We start from the raw sequence: 20,782 nt of genomic DNA on the forward strand, positions 1-20,782 counted from the left end.
CGCCGGGGGGGAGGCGCTCCGTTCCTCCCCCCCCCGGAATCCTGGCCAGCCGGCTATGCTCTGCAGCGATTCTGCGGAGCCGCCAGCTGGCTCCGCCAGCAGCCGGACATCCGGCCGCTAGCTAGCAGGGACGCAAATGGCGGTGGCCGTAGCTGCCGCCGTTTGCGTCCCTGCAGTCAGCCGTGATAGCAACATTTGCGTCCCTGCAGTCAGCAACATTTACGTAGCCTATCACAGCTGACTTTTAAAAAAACAACAACGCGCGTACGCAAATACGCTCTTTGCGTTTCCCTTATTTTTGCCGTCTTAGTCTACGTAAATGTTTACGCAGACTAAGACGTGCCAAAATAAGGAATGCAAATGGTGGCGGCCATGGCCGCCGCCATTTACGTACGCATGTTGTTGTTGTTTTTAAGTCAGCTGTGATAGGCTACGTAAAGATTTACGTAGCCTATCACGGGTTTTTTTAAAAACCTAGCCGTGATAGGCTATGTAAATCTTTATGTAGCCTATCACGTGTTTTTTTTTAAAAAAACCTGGAAATGGCGGCGGCGGCAGCCAGTCGGAAGACCGGCCACCGCCGCACCACCGCTGGAGCCGCCGCCACCAGGAAGATCCGCCCAAGGTAAGTCTCGTCCCGGGGGCGGGGGGGGTGGCAGGCCGTTCCGCCACCGATTTTGGGGGGCCGAATGTGCTGGCATTCAGCCTCCCCGAGATCCGTGGCGGAATTTTCGTACATCCCTACAGGTTACATTATATTTTGATATAATTCTTTCACCTTTCTATGGACCAAACTAGATGTGACACGGGAGATGTGTGAATGCATCTCCAAATGTATTTTTTTTCTGCTAAAAGCAGTTGAAGAGATCATCTGGAGTGGGGCGGAAGGGGAGGGTTTGGCACTTCCCCTTTTGCCAACCACAACCCAAATCCCCCTTCCTCTGGAGCTATGCGCTGCAGAAGGGAGAGCATATAGGCACCTTATTGTGCTTATATATCCTTCCTCTGCAACCACGGCTGATTTGATTTAAATCGCTTCTCTGAAGGACTCAATTTTAATTATTTAAATCACTACTGAGGAAGATTCTATTTAATCATCATTTTTAGTAGAAGGACATTGCTGTTTAATACAACCTTGATACATATTCAGAGATGTAGGTTTCATTAGAAGGTAGCTACACACTAAGCAATTATTTTGAATTGTTTTCAGATTAATTTTCATCAAAATGGGATAATAATTTTGTCATTTCGGTACTAACGCAGAATGAACTTGTGAAGCTATACAGGAAATGAACCAGCTCCAACTGTTCAATTAATCATGATATTTTTGCCATGATGTGGCAGAATCACTACCACAAACAAGCTTTTAAACTGTGCTAATAAGATTGTTTATTCTTCTGGTTAGTTTTCTTCTTCACAAATAATAACATTAACAAAACATGCACATGGATTTTTGTGGAGGATACATGCAGCAGACGTTTCCTCAGGAATCAGGACTGCATGAATATGGCTCTGATCACTTTTATTCCCCTCCCCTATCCCTTGCATTTATATCCAGACTCTCCCTCCTTGTTCAGATTTACTCCATCTTCCCAAATTCTCTATTCATTGACCTTCTCTGTCTTTGCTCTTAGAGAGAGGCAAGGCCTTGAGAGAGAGAGAGAGAGAGAGAGAGAGAGCATGCACTTCTGTACACATCAGGTTATCTCCCATCAGGTTATCTCCCATCTCCATAAACTGCTGTTAACATATTCATAGAATATAATTAGAAGCTGTATAATTAGTATTCATGATGATATATTTGACCTAGGCACTTTTTTTTACTAATTGTTTTAAGAAAATTTCAAAATCTGATTTAAATTTTAAAAATCCAATTTAAATTTTTAAAAATCCAATTTATTAATTTTTTAAATCATTCATTAGTATCAAATCTCTGTAGCTAGTAGCAGCTGGGGTGTGTATGGACTGGGACTGAAGTGTGGAGGGGGATTAAACCCAAACAAACACACACCCAGTCCACATCTGCTTTCAGCTGTTACCAGCAGAAGAAAAAGATGTTGGGAAATGTTTTTATATGTCCCATCATTTCTAGTTTGCTTCTCTATTGCTGTGCTAGGCTCTGTGCAGTTTTTTAAATCTCATGTGTCCTTAAACAATACAGATGTGTTAGTAATTTGTTGTGAGATATTTATACTGGAGTTCCTAAACATAAAGGAAACTAAAAATATACTACATAGAAGTGTGATGTGGGCTTCAATTACACCATATTTAAACTGAAATTTATTAAAACTTTATGTTCTTTTAAAAATAGCTATTTACTTAAATGAACAATGGGAAATAGCAACTTGGCAGGGATTATATAACAGGAAGTTTATCAAAGCAGCTTGGTCTGTTTCATTTCATAAGTACAGACACACACAGTGAAACCCCAGCTATTTTTAATACCCTTTGTAAAAGATACGAACTCTAGAACAATACCAACTTCAGCAGTGCAATCCTATACAGATCTACTCAGAAGCAAGTCACATTGAATTCAATGTTGCTTACTCCCAGGTAAGTGTATATAAAAATGCAGGCCAAATATACTCTAAAAACAACAATTTGCAAAAAATAACTATCATTTCCTCTAATAGCAAAGTGGGTGGCCCTGTGCCAATCCGTAAGGCAGTGAAACAAAGCCACCCAGGGACAAAGAACCAGGTATGCAGAAGAGTATCAGTTTAATAAAAATAAGCAAACCCCAACATGGGAAAACTGAGGACATATGAGCAATGGCCTTTGTACTTGGATGGAAACCTGGCAGCATGAGACCAGAGCTCAAAAAGAAGCCCTCAGTGTGCTGGGCAGCTGTCTGGCTGACGAGAACCAAGTAGCCTGCTGCTTGCTTCCCTTCAGCCTAGGGCAGCCTTCCCCAATCTGGTGCCCTTCGGATGTGTTGGACTACAACTCCCATCACCTCAGCCAATGGGTGAGTTGGCTGGGGTGATGGGAGTTGTAGTCCAACAGATCTGGAAGACACCATGTTGGGGAATGCTGGCTTAGGGCCTAATGGGGTGGGCCAGAAATTCATAGCAGGCATCAGCATCCGCCAACCACAATTCCACCCCCCAGGATCCTTCAGAACTTAAAAAGTCCTTTGGAAGTAGATAATTGGAATCAGAGAGAAATATAGTTTGGCTAAACCAAATTACCCATTTTCCCTCCCCTCGCTGGGCCAGACTGTTTAAGTGGTGAAGGGGACAAACCACCCTTCTTAAGCTCAAAGGATTCTGACCACAATTCCTCCCCCCAAACTCTCCCATACAACACAGGTAGGGGATTATTCTTCCCCCCAGTCTGCAAGCTGTATCCAGGGATGGCTTCCCAAGCCCCAACCCTGAGCACTACAGCATTATTTCCTCATCATTTAGCCACCTCCTCAGTGACTCCTCACAGCACCCAATGTGTTTTACACATTCTCTAGAAATGCAGAGGACAGATGATATTTTTGTTTAAACTGGGCAGCCAAAAAAGATCTATTTTAATTATAAGTAAGTTGTCACCACTGAAAAACTGGGACACAATCCATCAGGAAATTATGATGCGTAAGACTCATTGAAATAAGCATGAGCAACCAAAAAAAGCAGCTGAAGAAAAAACAAAAAACACAAAGTTGGGCAATATCTTACTTTGTCCCTTCTCTATGTGAGCCATGTCTCAAAAAAGGATCATATTAGCACCACTTACTAACTAAGCCCCCAACATCCATCGCTGTCACAAACCAATCAACTTCTGCACCCAGTTCTGAATCAAAGCCATTGAAGAAACCAACATTAAATTTCTATAGATACTCATTTCCAAGCCTATGGTTGCCTTTAAATCCTCACAGATCTCCCACACTGCTTCTCTATCAGTCCTGCAGCTGACCTTCTTTCCTATAGCAACAGTGATTCTGGTTTTGTTCTACAGGAAAGCAGGGGAGAGGAGTAAGCAGTAGGTCCTGGGATGCAAGAAATGCAACAGGAGCATCTTCTTGCATTTAAAGATGCAGGTTAATTTTTAGCAGCTCTTGTCACGAGTACAGCTAAACAGAAGGAACAATATATTTATCCCCATCCTGCAATTGTTTTCTTATAGTAGTATAGTGGTTAAGGCTTCAATCCTATGCACACTTAATTGGGACTAAGTCCCATCAAATCCAGTGGATCTTTCTTTCAAGTAAATATGCATAGGATCAGGCTACATGAGACTGAGCTGTGAATCATAATGTTCAAATACCACCTAGGTTAGGAATTCAGCAGGGGAGCCTGGTGGAGACTTAGGGAAGCTACTATTTCTCAGCCTCAACTCCCTCATCTGAAATATAGGGATAATAATACTGACCTACCATAACAGAACTGGTGACAAGGACTCCTCCAATAATGTACATGAAGCACCTTGAACACTCAGAAAGCTCTATATAGAAGCAAAGAATTTCTGTTTTAAACAACAGGATGTCAGTGCTTACGGCTACGAGGTTATGCTTGATTGTGTGTGGAAAATGTCTACTGTGAACTCAGGAGCCAGAGAGATTTCCAGAGACTGAAGACAGAACTTCAGCGCTGCACATCGTTTCTTACTCCTTCCTAAGACTGGGGAAACCAGAATAAATTATGCAAAATAGCCAAATAAATTAAGAGATACTGTGAAAATCCACATAATTTATGTTACTGATCTGGGAGGGAGGCTGACTTTCCCTACTAGTAGGTCCCTTCTTTCCCACCCCATCCCACAAAAAAAGGAATTACTGTTAGGCTACCTATCTAGTCTGTCCAGCTTGGGGAATTCTAAACCCTTCTATCAGGGACCACTCCCTTCAGCCCAGCTTTAGGAAAAAAATGCTAAACTTTGGATTTACTTGGTTGAAGCCAGAAAACTAGAATCTAACAAAACATTATGGAATATCCTGAGAACACAAGGGGAAGCTTGGCAACCATGCAGGGTCTTGCATGTGGGGAAATTTCAGTGATAAATTCCCTTTTAAAACAATGCAGCCAAATGTTCAGGTATAAAAAGTAAGTTTTTGGTGCAGGCAGTTTATTTATGGGAATCTGAGAATCCTATAATTCCAGGTTCTTGGTGGACCTATCACTGGTCTAACCAGCAAATCAGAAAATTACTTAGCGGCTAGACCCACCTTAACAACTCTAAGCTTACATCTCAAAACAGCCAGTTGGTTCCAACCAGATAGGTTATTATAAAACAGAGATCAACTGTCTGGATGTGTATTCAGAAACACAGGTCAGGATGTACGCTTATCCAAACTTCCTGGTAGGGTTCCAAATTATCAGATGCTCTACAGCTGATAATTTGCACCACTGAGCTACAGAATATAGGGGTTTGTCAAAGCATGGAATTCTGTTATTCTTGGTGATTGCCTGGGTGCTGAGATTTGCATTTATGTATTCTTTAAAGTACACATTGGCTATACCAGGCCAAAATCAAGCTAATGGCTAAGGATGAGGATACGCTAATGGGGAAAAAATCACAGGATATGCTGCAGGTACCAATGCCAGGGAAAAAAATCTTGCAGTATTGTTCATCTTTTTCCTCCACGTAGTTTCGTCTCTTCCTCTAGTATCTTCTTTATTGTTTTGTTTTTTAAACACAGCGATTAGGCTGTATAGGAGTTGCAAGCTATTTTTCCCCTTGTAAAGCTTTTGCCACTTTTCATCTTCACAGCACTCTGCAGCAGATGAAGCTGTGAGACTAAAATAGTTAAGGCAACTCTCTTTCAAGTGAAAGCAGCTTAGCAGCACAGAATTTTCCACTGGTGACTGCTATATTAGCTGCACGACTTTAAATGTTGGAACAAAAGTTTAAAAGGACAATAGACTGACTCACTTCAACTCCCACTAAAGCCAATTGGAGGGTAGCTCCCCCCTACTCCTGAATCTAACAAACAGCTGTTAGAGTCTCATTTCCTATATTAGCTCAAATTATACCATTTCATGGTTGAAAGACATAGATTCAGAAAGTTTTGCATAATTTTGCAGTCCTTGACTGGTGACAATCAAGCAGAATTACCTTGTCTGAAGAAGCTCAATGTACAGCATTCTCCACAGTCAAATGCTTGACGACAAAGCTATTTTTATATGTATATTTTTTTGCATCTTCTCAAATAAGTATTGGTCATTCCTGTTCTTCATATATGGGGCTTTTAGTGGGTTTTATTTGAAAACAGCCACGAACACGTAGTTGACTCACACTTCCAGATGTGCCAAATACATACAATTTAACATACGAACAATAATTCTATTTGTCATTAGGTGAGAAATTATCTTCAATAATATGCAAAATAGCGCTGTTGAGTAAAACAGCAATTATTTCAGAGGATTTGTTTGTTCTGCTTAATTCCTTTCCAGTTACCCCCTCCATCAGCTCATCAGTTGACTCTTTACAGTTTGTCAACTGTGCCTCAATTACTTATGAGGATAAATTATCACTGCAGCTGTAACTGATTACTAGATACAGTTCTCTGTATTCATGAATTCTGGTTTTCCTGAACTAAAACCATGGCATGCCATGGGTTGTTTAACTCAGCAGGAGCAGGAAGGCAGACAGAAGCCACCGTGCTTACTCACTCCTACTTGTTCACAGCTACCCAGGGTTTGTTTAAATCTTGGTTGGCCATGACATCCAAACTGGGCCAGTATCACCATTCTATCCCCTAGTCACAGCCTAGACCAGATAATGCAACCTCCAACCTTAATCTCCCAACCCTATATTTGTTGTATACATAAATGTGTGTTGTGGGAGCAAATTACTATAAAAGTTGGAAAAAATGCTATGGTATCACATATTTTGAAAGTCAACAATATAATGTGAAAGATTTATTATTAAATTAACAGATGCATGCAATTGAACTGGTCTAGATGTGTGTTTTTCCTGTACAATTTGCTGATTTTTAAAATGTTTTGAATGTCAGGGTAAGAAAACTAAGTATATCAAAACCAGTACTTGATTTACACAAGAAAAATGAACAGATAAAGAAAATAGGATCCAGCTTTTATCAATTCATGAGGATAAGATTAATCATCCAGTAATGTGGCTGCACAATACTTCTTCAGCAGCTTATATTTAATGCCCCAGCATTTTACATTTAACTAACACATTGTGAAGAATTAAAGAACGAATCAGATCAGAATATATTAATTATATTATTCTCCAAATTTATGTAAGTTTTATGATCAAATGGACAATTTTACCCTGATGTACAATTCTCACTAGTAGAACCAATTGGGTATATTTTAATTCTAATGCCTGACAAACCTAAAATTTCACTCTCAGTTTCTACACAGCTTAAATTAAACTAAAATCAGTTGTGCCAATCAAAAATGCATTGGAAGGCCACATTACTTGCTGTTGTTCAGTCGTTAAGTTGTGTCCGACTCTTCGTGACCCCATGGACAATAGCATGCCAGGCCTTCCTGTCCTGCGCTCTCTCCCGGAGTGTGCTCAAATTCATATTAATTGCATTGGTGATGCTATCTAGCCATCTCATCCTCTGCCGTCCCCTTCTCCTTTTGCCTTCAATCTTTCCCAACATCAGGGTCTTTTCCAGGGAGTTTTCTCTTCGCATTAGGTGGCCAAAATATTTGAGCTTCAGCTTCAGTATCTGTCCTTCCAATGAACACTCAGGGTTGATTTCCTTTAGGATGGACTGATTTGACCTCCTTGCAGTCCAGGGGACTCGTAAGAGTCTTCTCCAGCACCACAGTTCGAAGGCATCAATTCTTTGGCGCTCAGCCTTCCTTATAGTCCAGCTCTCACAGCTATATGTTGCTACTGGGAAAACCATAGCTTTGATTATACGAATCTTTGTCGGCAAGGTGATGTCTCTGCTTCTTACTATGCTGTCTAGGTTAGCCATAGCTTTCCTCCCAAGGAGCAAGCGTCTTTTAATTTCATGGCTACAGTCACTGTCTGCGGTGATCTTGGAGCCCAAGAAAATAAAATCTCTCACCGCTTCCATTACTTCCCCTTCTATATGCCAGGAAGTGATGGGGCCAGATGCCATGATCTCAGTTTTTTGAATGTTGAGTTTCAGACCAGCTTTTGCACTCTCCACTTTCACCCTCAACAAGAGGCTCTTTAGATCCTCTTCGCTTTCTGCCATTAGGGTGGTATTGTCTGCATATCTAAGGTTGTTGATAATTCTCCTGGCAATCTTAATTCCAACCTGTGAGTCATCCAGCCCGGCGTTTCTCATGATGCATATCAGTTAAATAAGCAGGGCGACAATATGCAGCCTTGTCGTACTCCTTTCCCAATTTTGAACCAATCGGTTGTTTCATGTCTGGTTCTTACTGTTGCTTCTTGACTCTCGTACAGGTTTCTCAGGAGACAGGTAGGGTGGTTTGGTACTCCCATCTCTTTCAGAATTTGCCACAGCTTGTTGTGATCCACACAATCAAAGGCTTTAGCGTAGTCAATGACGCAGAAATAGACGTTTTTCTGGAATTCTCTTGCTTTCTCCATGATCCAGCGAATGTTGGCGATTTGATCTCTAGTTCCTCTGCCTCTTCGAAACGCAGCTTGTACTTCTGGTAGTTCTCGGTTCACATACTGCTGAAGCCTAGCTTGTAGGATTTTGAGCATCACCTTGCTGGCATGTGAAATGAGCGCAATTGTGTGGTAGTTTGAACACTCTTTGGCATTGCCCTTCTTTGGAATTGGAATGTAAACTGACCTTTTCCAGTCTTGTGGCCACTGTTGAGTGTTCCAAATTTGTTGGCATATTGAGTGCAACACTTTAACAGCAACATCTTTTAGGATTTTAAATAGCTCAGCTGGAATACTGTCATCTCCACTAGCTTTATTGTTAGTAATGCTTCTTAAGGCCCACTTGACTTCACTCTCAAGGATGTCCAGCTCAAGTTCAGTGACCGCACTATCATGGCTATCAGGGACATTAAGATCTTTCCTGTATAGTTCTTCTGTGTATTCTTTCCACCTCTTCTTAATCTCATCTGCTTCTGTTAGGTCCCTGCCTTCTTTGTCCTTTATCATGCCCGTCTTTGCACAAAACGTTCCCTTGAGATCTCCAATTTTCTTGAAAAGATCTCTAGTCTTTCCCATTCTATTGCTTTCCTCGATTTCTTTGCATTGGTCATTTAAGAAGGCCTTCTTGTCTCTCCTTGCTATTCTCTGGAACTCTGCATTCAGCTGGATATATCTTCCCCATTCTCCTTTGTTTTTTGCTTCCCTTCTTTCCTCAGCTACTTGTAAAGCCTCATCAGACAGCCACTTGGCTTTCTTGCATTTCTTTTTCTTTGGGATGGATTTCCTTGCCACCTCCTGAACAATGTTACGCACCTCCATCCATAGTTCCTCAGGCACTCTGTCTATCAGGTCTAATCCCTTAAATCTATTCCTCACCTCCATTGTATATTCATAAGGGATATGATTTAGGTCATACCTGAATGGTTTAGTGGTTTTCCCTACGTTCTTCAATTTAAGCTGAAATTTTGCAACAAGAAGCTCATGATCTGAGCCACAGTCAGCTCCAGGTCTTGTTTTTACTGACTGTAGAGTCAGACATGACTGAATGACTGAACAACAACAATGGAGCTTCTCCATCTTTTGCTGCAAAATGCATAATCAATCTGATTTCGATATTGACCATCTGGTGATGTCCATGTGTAGAGTCGCCTCTTGTGCTGTTGGAAAAGAGTGTTTGCTATGATCAGCGTGTTCTCTTGGCAAAACTCTATTAGCCTTTGTCCTGCTTCATTTTGTACACCAAGGCCATGCTTGCCTGTTATCCTGGTGATTTCTTGACTTCCTACTTTAGCATTCCAATCCCCTATGATGAAAAGGACATCTTTTTTTGGTGTTAGTTCTAGAAGGTGTTGTAGGTCTTCACAGAACCGATCAACCTCAGCTTTTTTGGCCTCACTGGTTGAGGCATAGACTTGTATTACTGTGATGTTGAATGGTTTGCCTTGGATTCGTACTGAGATCATTCTATCGTTTTTGAGATTGTACCCCAGTACTGCTTTTCCCACCCTTTTATTGACTATGAGTGCTACTTCATTTCTTCTAAGGGATTCTTGCCCACAGTGGTAGATATGATGGTCACCTGAATTAAATTCGCCCATGCTCATCCATTTCAGTTCGCTGATTCCCAGGATGTCGATGTTCAGTCTTGCCATCTCATGTTGGACCACCTCCAGCTTACCTTGATTCATTGATCTTACATTCCAGGTTCCTAAACAATATTGTTCTTTACAGCATCGGATTTTCTTTTCACCACCAGACACATCCATAGCTGAGTGTCCTTTCAGCTTTGGCCCAGCCACTTCACTCTTTCTGGCGCTACTTGGAAATTCCCTCTGCTCTTCCCCAGTAGTATTTTGGACACCTTCTGACCTGAGGGGCTCATGTTCTGGCGTTCCATGGGGTTGTTTTGGCAAGAATACTGGAGTGGGTTGCCATTTCCTTCTCCAGTGGACCACATTTAGTCAGAACTCTCCACCATGACCTGTTCGTCTTGGGTGGCCCTGCATGGCATAGCTTATGGCTTCAGTGAGTTACGCAAGCCCCTTCGCCACAACAAGGCAGTGATCCATGAAGGAAGCCCCATTACTAATACTCCACAAATTTTAGATGGCCTTGGTATTGAATTCACAAAGTGGAAAGGTTCTTTATCTGTGACATCACACTGCCTGTCTGAACCACAGCACAACTGCAGGGACAAGGCACCCCCTCTTCCCTTCCTCCTGTTGCTCCTGCTTGATTCTTCAGATGTGTGTAAAGGCACTTATCCAAATGAATGTGATATATGAAACAAAAATGTTTCATATACAGTAAGTGGCCTGGGTTTAAAATATTGTGCATAGAATTATAGAGCTATTAGGACCACATGACAGATTGTCCCATGCTTTCAGTAATCTTCAAAACAACCCTCTGAGGTAGGTCCTGGAACCCCATAATCTGGTACCTAGCCAAAGCATCAGCTTTAGCTTTCATTAACATACACGGAAACATATTTTTGCTAGGGGTGTACGAAAGTTCCGCCATGGATCCCGGGGAGGCCGAATGCCAGTGCATTCGGCCCCCCGAAATCGGTGGCGGAATGGCCCCCCCGCCCCCCCGGGGACGGGACTTACCTGGGGCAGATCTTCCTGGTGGCAGCGGCTCCGGCCGGTCTTCCGACCGGCTGCCGCCGCTATTCCCAAGGGTTTTTTTTTAAAAAAAGTAATAGGCTACGTAAATCTTTACGTAAATCTTTACGTAGCCTATCACGGCTAAATTTTAAAAAACACCGTGATAGGCTACATAAATGTTTACGTAGACTATTATGGCTGATTAAAACAAAAACAAAAAAAAAGTGTGTACTCAAATGGCGGCGCCCATGGGCGCCGCCATTTGCGTTCCTTATTTTGGCACGTCGTAGTCCACGTAAACATTTACGTAGACTACGGCGAAAATAAGGGGAATGCAAATAGCGTAGACGCTAAGCTATTTACGCTCCCCTTATTTTCGCCGTAGTCTACGTAAATGTTTACGTAGACTAAGACGTGCCAAAATAAGGAACGCAAATGGCGGCACCCATGGGCGCCGCCATTTGCGTACGCGCATTTTTTTTTTGTTTTTAATCAACCGTGATAGGCTACGTAAACATTTACGTAGCCTATCACAGCTGACTGCAGGGACGCAAACGGCGGCGGCTACGGCCGCTGCCATTTGCATCCCTGCTAGCCAGCGACCGGATGTCGGCTCCGCAGAATCCCTGCGGAGCGGAGCCGGCTGGCCAGGATTTGGGGGGGACAGAGTGCCTCCCCCCCAGCATCAGCATAATCCGCGAACAGGTAAGTGACTTTCGTACATCCCTAATTTTTGCTTCCTCAAAATCAGAAGAAAGGGTGGGTGGGGTTTTCAGTGGGACAGAGCTCTGAAAAACATGGCTGTTCTGGCTAAATATATTAGAGATTATTAATTCAGGATATTTCAGCAGGAAAACATTTTTGCTTCACACCCTTGCCTGTTATTTTGGGTTATTCCTAGTTGTTATTTACCTACTATATCTTCCATACAACTCCGGCTACCTGAAACAGACTGTACTGCTTATTCACAGGTAAGACAAAAGCCCCTAACTGAACCCTTGATTGACCGAATGAACGTGAATCAGTGGTTGGAATCTTGGTGGCTGGGATACAACTGTCCCATCGGCCTCCTAAACCAGCTTTTCTGAAATTGGCAATAAACTGCAATAAGAGAGAGTGGGGGAGAATTGCTTTAATCCCTGCTTACTATGGATGTTTTTAGTTTTTTATTTATTGTACCATCTGACACTATAAGCTGCCTTGGGGACTGTTTTGAGGGCCGAGAGGTGGGATATATGTAATGTTATAAAGTAAGTAAGTAAGTAAGTAAACAGAACCAATACAGAGGGTTGGAAATTGAATAATTTTTACTTATTAGCAATAGGCTTATGAACTGTCAAGACTCAAAAGTTTTTGAACTGTATGGGTTGCTTCCAACCCTACGGCTTAGAAAGAATAGTGTTGCAGTTATCCCAGGCTGTAGCTGAAGCTGTAAGAAATGGCAAAAAGAAGAGGGGGATGCTAAGACTGAAAAACACAGCTTTAGGCCCTAGTTGTCTGAGGGGCAACTAGCATCTCACTGGATATCTATGACAAATGGTCGCCCTCCTTTGTGTCCATCCTCCAAAACTCAGGCCTCTGCAAGCAATCTGGCCCATCCATACCATCTGCTCTCATCATCCATCCTACAGTTGTAGCTCCCACATTTTTGGACAGTCCTGGCACTACACAATGTTTGCAGAGGCGCTATATAGGGATCAGCAACTGGAAACACGAAAACCAAATATGGGGCATACAGACTGCCCACAGGCGAGAAGCTGTGTGGTAGGAGCTGTGGCCAGGACCAGCCCTCCCACAAAGTGGCATGAATCCCCCAACTCAGGTGGATTGGCAGGGGAGCACAGGATAACCCCCACATCGCCACCACCAGGGCCTCCCGCCCCCCCCCCCCACCACCACTCAAGCTGATGATGCCTTGCTTTGAGGACTTCTCAAAGTGAGGCAGCAGGCACTCCGGAGAGCTCCGCTGGTCACTCTCCCGCTGTGGCAAATGGTGCAGCAGGAAAGTGGTTGGCGTGGCTCTCCAGAGTCCACCAGGTCCAAATGCCTCACTCTGAGGTGGTCCTTCCTCAGAGTGAGATGGCCAGGGAGACTCCCTGTACCACCACGAGGCATGGAGAGGGAAGGCAACCAGAGGGGCAGGAGAGGAGGCACAGCAGAGGAGAGTGGGGAGAGAAGGGGCGGTGCGTGTCTTCCCACCTCAGATGGGAGCCACCCATGGCTGTGGCATGACACTTGCTGCCACTGTGGGCGGTAGGGCTGAGGCCTGGCCAATCACCCTCCAAGATTTCCCCAAAGTGCACCTCACATAAAACTAGTGTCAACACCATCAGCGTTGCCTCACACCTAGCTCTCCCTGACTTGCCAGATGGCTTTTTTCAAAGCAACTCTGGCCAGAGAATTCTATGCCCTTGCTTCAGTCTTCCACACAAACTTTTATTCCATCTCATCATTTCAGCCTCCTTTGTTCCTATGAATCACAACTGAGTGATGGAAGGGACCTAGCTAGCCACTACCCACCGCAGGAGGCAAAACCAAAACACACACAAAAGAGAAAAAGTTATACAGACACAGGCTGGATTGGGGACTGTTGGCCACAGGAAACCCTATTGGGTGAATGGCAGTATATAAATTTAGTAAATAAAATAAATATTTTTGAGACACTGGCTTAAATCAATCATAAAAACAAACAGCAAGCAAGGAGAGATCATCAGAGCCCAGAACTTTTTCCAGTTAGTTAAATGAATCCTCACTTTCCAGTTAGAATCAAAAATGCATTCTAAAGGACATCAAAATACTCAGTACCAGATGCAACTAGCTAAAATTCACCACGGATAGTGTCAAAGTTACATTTAAACACCAAAAATAACCACTAAACGACAGACAGCATAAGAGTTGGAACAAGTACACGCACATACAGAGAACAGACCACTCAAACTTACCTTAATTGGAGCACTACTAAACTTAATTTTTCTATTTGCTGGGATTTCATCTTCTTCTGGCAATCCAGAAATTTCAGAACATTCCGTGTCAGGTTCATAACTGTAGTTTTCATCACTGTCTTCTTGATCATCCTGTTCTGTTCCTGTCTCCCCCCAGTCAGAATTGTATCTTGAGCGTACCCTGTAGACATTGTAATCAGAGTGCATATACACATGAGAACTCTGAAAGTTATTCAAGTCTTCTTGTATTTCCTTTCCATTTGTATCTTCACAGTGGGAGCCAACAGCATGTGAAGCCTCAGCGACTGTAATGTCATCATCAGCTATTAAGTTTCCTGGTATTTCTGCAGTCTCTGCTCCATCAGAGATCTTTTTTTGCTGCGAAGGTGGTACTTCAGGCTCTGTTTCAGCCTTATTCCTAGCACAGGTCTCACCAAAATTCTGTCTATCAAGTCCATCTGTTGACTGTTGTTTAGTCGCTTCATAGGCATCAACAGAATCATAACAGGCATCCTTATTTTGTATTCCACTTGTTTTTAAAACCAGCAAAGTGCTTTTGGAGGTTTCGCTAACCAATGGAGATGTACTACTGGTTTCTTGTAAGTTCTCAACAGATTCTGAAGTGGTAGTTTGCTTGGCTATTGCTGGCCAAGCATTGGCATCTTTCACGGGGCTAAAATCGTCAAGGTTTGCAACAGCGGAAGACAGATTTGTGTCCACCGAAGAAAGGTTTAGTGGATAGCGACCAGTTACAGAATACTCTTCATTGTTTTCTGCCTTTTCTAAAATGATAACACTTTGTTGTGAGTCAGTATTTTCAAACACTGCACTAAGTTGACTCACTGTTGGAGAAACAGCCTCTGTCCTTGGACTAAGACTGTCCAGAGAATCTGTACTTCCTCTGTTAGACTTAGAGCCGCACCACTCATCTTGAAGTTCATTATTAGAAACTGATCTCTCTTTCTTTGGGGAGTAGCGATTAGATTGCCCTGTTTCATGAGTGGTTCTTTCAAACAACTTTCGTGTTTCAGTAAACTTGGAATAAGAAGGACCATCATGCATAGCATCAAACCTACTAATCCTTTCTGAAACGGATGATTCTAACTTCACAACTGATCCATCTCCCTTCTCCACAAATTCTTTAGGCCTAATCCTTCTTTGAGGGGACAGTGGACCGCTCTTACCTCTGGTCTTTGCCATACCACCAGCACTCTCATTGGGCTCCTTGCCCATTTGCATGAATAAATTTTTAATCCTGTTGACATTAGATCCATATTTCCTCCCCCTGTTTTGCTGAGAAGCCTCTCCTTCTTTTGTCTTTTGTTCTCCATCTGACTTAGGTTTGTCAAAAGTGCTTTTCAGTGCTTGGAACTCAGTCCTATAAGCATTCCTGTGAGGAGAGGCACTTCGGAGGGTTGCTCTTTCCCCTGAACACTCTGTCTTCATCATGTTTATTTTCAGAATGTTAAACCAACGTACATAGTGGCTGCTGTACCCAACCAATTCCTTTTGAGATTGTAGATGTGTTTACAGGGTACTAGATTTTGCCAAGGCCATACTCTTGAGACAGCAGACAATCCTCTAGATATGGGTCACAGCAAAAAAACAAATGGGTAGCCAGATGATTTTTCAAAAGAAACTGTTGATGGAACCTGCAATAGAAAGGAGGATTTTGACTCACATCACATGTTTGTAGCTCTTTGTACTTATTGAATGTTTGCATCAGTTTCATAACAACACATGCTATAAATGGGAAAGATTATGAAATGAAGGCACCTAATGTAATTCCATCTCTCAAACTGAGCACATTTGAACCTGACAGTCAAGTGGATGGGAGATCACCCGGGAAGCCACACTGACACAGCTCCTTGGAGGAAGGGCAGAATAGAAATGGAATAAATACCGCTTTGATGACAAAGTGACATAATGTTAACCTATGGTATCATCAATACTTCATTTAAGCCAGGGCTAAATCAGGAATCAGTCCCTTGGAACCTATTTTTAATTCCAGTGCTCAGATCTGGATCCCACAAAGTAATAACAAAGACAAGGAATTAAGTGTATTTCTATAATAAATGAATAATTACACCTTGCCCCCCACACACCTGAGATTAAGGGGCAAAGCTCTGGGGTACAGCCAAGCCCCAAGCCCTCTCTTTTGTACCAGTCATTTGATATCCTGGGAATAGCTCCATTACCATATCATATAATAGCACAGAATCAGTGTATGAGAAAAATCCAACAATTACGCAGTCCAGGAAAAGTTGGTGAATAAACTCTCTGTCATTAGTACTGCTTAGGGATAAGGATACCAGAAAAATGATGCTATCCATCTATTCATGTTTTTCTGCATCTTACAGTTATTATTATGTGCACACACAATGCACAAATTATTAAACTGTACCACAGTATTGTACTCTACCTACGTATTCCATCACTAAAGTTTCCTTCAAATTGTGGCAAAGAGCCAGGCACCATCATCTCTCTACCGCAGGAATGGTGAAATGCAGCCATGAGTGACAGGGTCCTTTGAAATGGCAACACTTTGTGCAGTCACGCTCTTATCGTTTTCAGAACACCAGCAGAAGCAGCAAATGAACAAATTAATACACTCGCTCCACGAACCGGGGGGGGGGGGGGGAGATCACAAGCAATGCAATCTAGAACTTGCAGGAAGCTAATAATTTAAAATGATAAAGACTTGCCTGTTCCCTTTGTGGTATTTTCAGCGTGACAAAGAACCGCAAAAGGTACAATGAAATGGGAAAGAAAAAGAGGGAAAACGCTTGATGCAGGCGAAATCTCTCAATTTCCCAGGTAGCATCTCAACAAAATCTGTACCTCCGAGAACATTTATATGAATCCTGAGCTGTCCTGGTCTCTTACAGGGAGAGAGATGGGGGCTGCCAGAGTCCCTTGACGTCGTTTAATACTGGACGAGGAGGAAACGGGTTTTGCTTCCAGCCCTAGCAAGCAGTCCTGAAGGGATACAGAAGAGCAGCACATGACTAATAATAAAGAGAGCAAAATCTCTCATTAGCGCCCTTCTGTTTCCGCCTCGTCCTCCGCGGTTACAAGTTCATCGCAGCTGCGAGCTCCCAAAGCGACCCAAGACACATGCGGACTCGCTCGGCTCCTTCCAGCCCAAACTGGACGCTTCCCTCCCTCCACCCCCCGCATCCCCCGCCCCCTACTCAGCGCTGCCGAGGTTGGGAGAGATTACAAGCCTCGCGCCCATATTGCGTCTGTTCTCCAGCCTTGACGAGAAGCGGTTATTTGCTCCTAAGCAACACTACGATGCGGCTGTAAATGCCCCCCAATCCCTTCTTGGAAAAAGACCACGTCCCTGCCTCTAAATCGCCTCTGTCTCTCTCTTTCCGAAGCTGGGGACAGGGAGGGGTGGGGAGCAAGCATACAATTACAAACGAAGGAGAGGAAAACTGAAGCGCGGAAAGCGTACCAATAATAAGGAAGGAAAAGGAGAGCGGCAGAGAGAGAAACCCCACAGCTGCTTCTTGCTTGCGCAAGAAACCCATCCGGGGAGGAAATCTGTGCGAGGCGGCGGGGAGCAACTAGCTAGCAAGTGTGTGGAAATAGATCTTCCCCTTTCACCCACGCGGCCCAAAAGGCAGCGGTTAGTTAGCCCCCGGCGAAAGGTAAGGCCTCCGCTAAGCCCCACCACAGCGGGCAACGCCGGAGCGGAGAAGCACCTTGCAACAGGAGCGCGACCAACGGCGCCGGGGCTGTACCAGAACGCAGGCGAGCGGGCAAAGGAGCGGGGCAGGCGGCGCCGCTCGGGAGCCCGGCGAACGAGCCGGACCACTTTCGGTGCTCCCGAAACAAAAGCTGCTCCCGTCGCAGGAGTCCACCTACTGAGGCTCTTCCCTCCGTGAATTGCAAACAGCACGGCAGCTCACCCCGCGCCACCTTACCCGGGAGAGTGGGCGTTACAAGCCGGCTGCCTTCTTCTCCTCCCGCCGCGGCTGTTTTGCTGCAGCGGCTAGTGCCGCCGTCCCATGCTGGAGCTCCACCGGCCAGCGAGCTCCCGGCACCGCCGCCGCCGCCGCCACCCACAGCCTGCCCTGCAGCAGCCTCCGACTCCGCTCCTCAGCGCCATTGCAGGCGGCGGCGGCGACTGAGAAGCTGCCCGGGGTGTGGGGGAGGAAGGTTCCCGCGCTCGGCTCCGCGCGGGCTTCCCGCTGCCCGCTGGGCCTCGAGCGGACGCTCAGGGGGGCCAGGTGGCCCTCTGGAGGGCGCCCCGGCGAGCCCCGGCCGCCCTCGGCCGCGCGGGGCCAAGAGCGCCTGACAGGTGCCTCACCTCTTCAGCGCGCCGCAATGGTTTGCCCCGCTGGGGGGGGGAGAGGGGGGCTGGGAGGGAAGGCGCCGAAGCCACCCTGCCGTCCGGCCGAAGCGGAAGAGCCGGCGCGGTGGGCTCCTACCCGCGCCGTCGCCGCTGCCTGGCCTCTCCAGAGCTCCTGGCGCGCATCCAGCCCGCCTTCCCCCGACGGCCTGGGCTGCTGAGGCGGAAACTCGCGCTCGCTTCCAGCCGCCCCCCCCCCCAAGCGGGGGTGCGATGCGAAGGGGCAGAGGAGCGATTGGAGCCCCCGGAGTAGCAAGAGAGCGCCTGAGGGCTGCACGCCTCGGGCTCTGCTCGTTCCCCGGTTGAAATTCTCCCTTCGGTGGCTTTGCCACCTCAGGGCTCCTCTAGGCCGGCACCCCTGCCTCTTCACGCGCCGTGGCCAGCCGGATGCGAAATCGTCCTCAAGCAGAGCAGGACGCCAAGAAATAACCACCCTTGCTGTCCCCCGACCGCGCAGCACCCATACATAGATAAAAACTCTGGAATCTTTTTCTTTCTTTTTAAAATCTTGCATGTGTGACAACAACAAAGCAAAACGAAACAGAATACCCGTAGTCTCTCCCCCCCCCACCCGTACAGAGCAATCCTATACATGCTTACCCTGAAGATAGTCCCTCTATATTCAAGTGTTGTTTAGGGAAGGCAGCCTAAAAGTTCCTAGGCTTATTTGTTACAAGTCCAAGAATCTCTGTTTCATCCCAGCGTTTATCCCTGAATACTTCAAAAAGATTAAGGAACAGTGAGTGACTCTGATCATAAGCAGAATGTTTCTCGGCTTCAAGAATGTCTACTGAATCTGACATTCATGATGCTGCTTTGCTTTTGTAGGTAAAATATTTGTGAATTGCATTTCAATGTGAAGAACTGTACCACGGGGGTGGGGGAGGGGTTAGGTGCCTCCTTTTGCCTTTATCTGCCACAAAGTCAGTGTGAGAACCCTGACTTGGTTAATCTCTTGCCATGCTCAACTGCATTCTTCCTTTTACAAATCCAGTATAGCATTACACACTAACACAACATCAAAAATAAATAATATAGCCAACCTCACTGAAAGTGAAGCACCACAAAATGCTGGCATTTCATGTCTATGGATTCGATACAGATGTAGTCATACCTAGAGTAAACCCATTGAAATGATTGATTTCAATGACTAACTTAAATCCTGTTGATTTCAGTGGGTCTGAGCCAGGTATGACTAAGTCTAGATCCAACCCCCTGTGCATCCATTTACATACATGTGCACAAGACACATCTCCCTCTTTCCCATCCCAAATTTGCCACTAGAGATGGGTGGGGGGCTTATTATCACATATCCTCATTCACATGTACACACAAGTTTGCATGTGTGCATGTGATCCACAAAACCAAAAATACAGGGATCTTTTCAGAGATTTGGCATTCACGTAGCAGATCGGGGCTGGGCCTACCACTAGGCATAGTGAAGCTGTAGGCTCAGGCAACCAATGCTAGGAGGCGGCAGCAATGTGTTAGGAGGAGAGAGCTGTGCACATGGGTGTCCACTGGAATTTTTCTGAGGGCGGGGGTGGCGGCAAAGCTGCACAGCAGTTTGTGGTTGTAATTTGCACACATAGCACGCACTGCTGCAACGCACCTGTGCACTTCCCTTGTGTGTGCATTTTGTTGCCTAGCATCACAGTCTATGACATTTGGAAGCCTACACAGAAATTCCTGGGAATTTAACAGTGCTAATGGAGAAGAGTGTTATGTTTCAGAAGCATCATGAATGCCAACAAAAGCTTATTTGGAGTGAGGGATAAAAACATACATACACCTAGGAACAAGGGAGTGGGGGAAGCTCACATAAGCACAACACAGTACAGCTGTCTTAAGAATATCATCTTGTATATTTTATGGCCTCACTACCCTTATCATAACACTGACAACTGCACATGACTTGCCCTAGAATGATTTCCTTCGTCTTGGAAGCACTGGTGAACACCCTCTAGAACAGTCTTCCCCAACCTGGTGCCCTCCAGATGTTTTGGATTTCAACCCCTGCATTCCGGATCATTGGCCATGCTGGCTGGGGGTGATTGGAAATGAAGTCCAAAACATCCGAAGGGCACCAGTCTGAAGGTTGGGGAAGGCAGCTCTAAAGAGTAGCAGTGGAGTCTGTGGGGAGTGTCTTCAGCAGTGGAAGGAGAAATGAGTATGCTTGACCAGGTTTTAAAGTTCTAGAGGAGCCTGGACTACTCACTTTTAGGGATGGGTGAAGCTATGCCATGCAGGGCCACCCAAGACGGACAGGTCAAGGCAGAGAGTTCTGACAAAATGTGGTCCACTGGAGAAGGAAATGGCAACCCACTCCAGTATTCTTGCCAAGAAAACCC

The 20,782-nt window shown here is 45.0% G+C and overlaps 1 protein-coding gene across 5 annotated transcripts in view; it reads right to left on the minus strand.

Annotated features, from left to right (window-relative positions):
- PPP1R9A (protein phosphatase 1 regulatory subunit 9A) overlaps window positions 1-19,229 on the minus strand; it is a 189,435-nt gene extending 170,206 nt beyond the window's left edge. Inside the window, exons 1-2 of one of the 5 annotated variants that reach the window (XM_084858772.1) lie at window positions 19,032-19,229; window positions 14,072-15,723 (exon numbers count right to left, since the gene is read on the minus strand). In XM_084858772.1, the coding sequence (XP_084714898.1) occupies window positions 14,072-15,520 (1,449 nt within the window). In that variant the 5' untranslated portion in view covers window positions 15,521-15,723; window positions 19,032-19,229. Of the gene's footprint in view, window positions 1-14,071; window positions 15,724-16,776; window positions 17,213-18,003; window positions 18,554-19,031 lie in introns of those variants that run through there. The other 4 variants (XM_084858771.1, XM_084858769.1, XM_084858770.1 and 1 more) reach the window with 4 other exon arrangements.
- Window positions 19,230-20,782: the final 1,553 nt, after the last annotated feature.

Source organism: Heloderma suspectum, chromosome 5 (assembly GCF_057233095.1).
Source record: "Heloderma suspectum isolate Gila_16-S chromosome 5, 16-S_ref, whole genome shotgun sequence".
NCBI classification, from domain to species: domain Eukaryota; kingdom Metazoa; phylum Chordata; class Lepidosauria; order Squamata; family Helodermatidae; genus Heloderma; species Heloderma suspectum.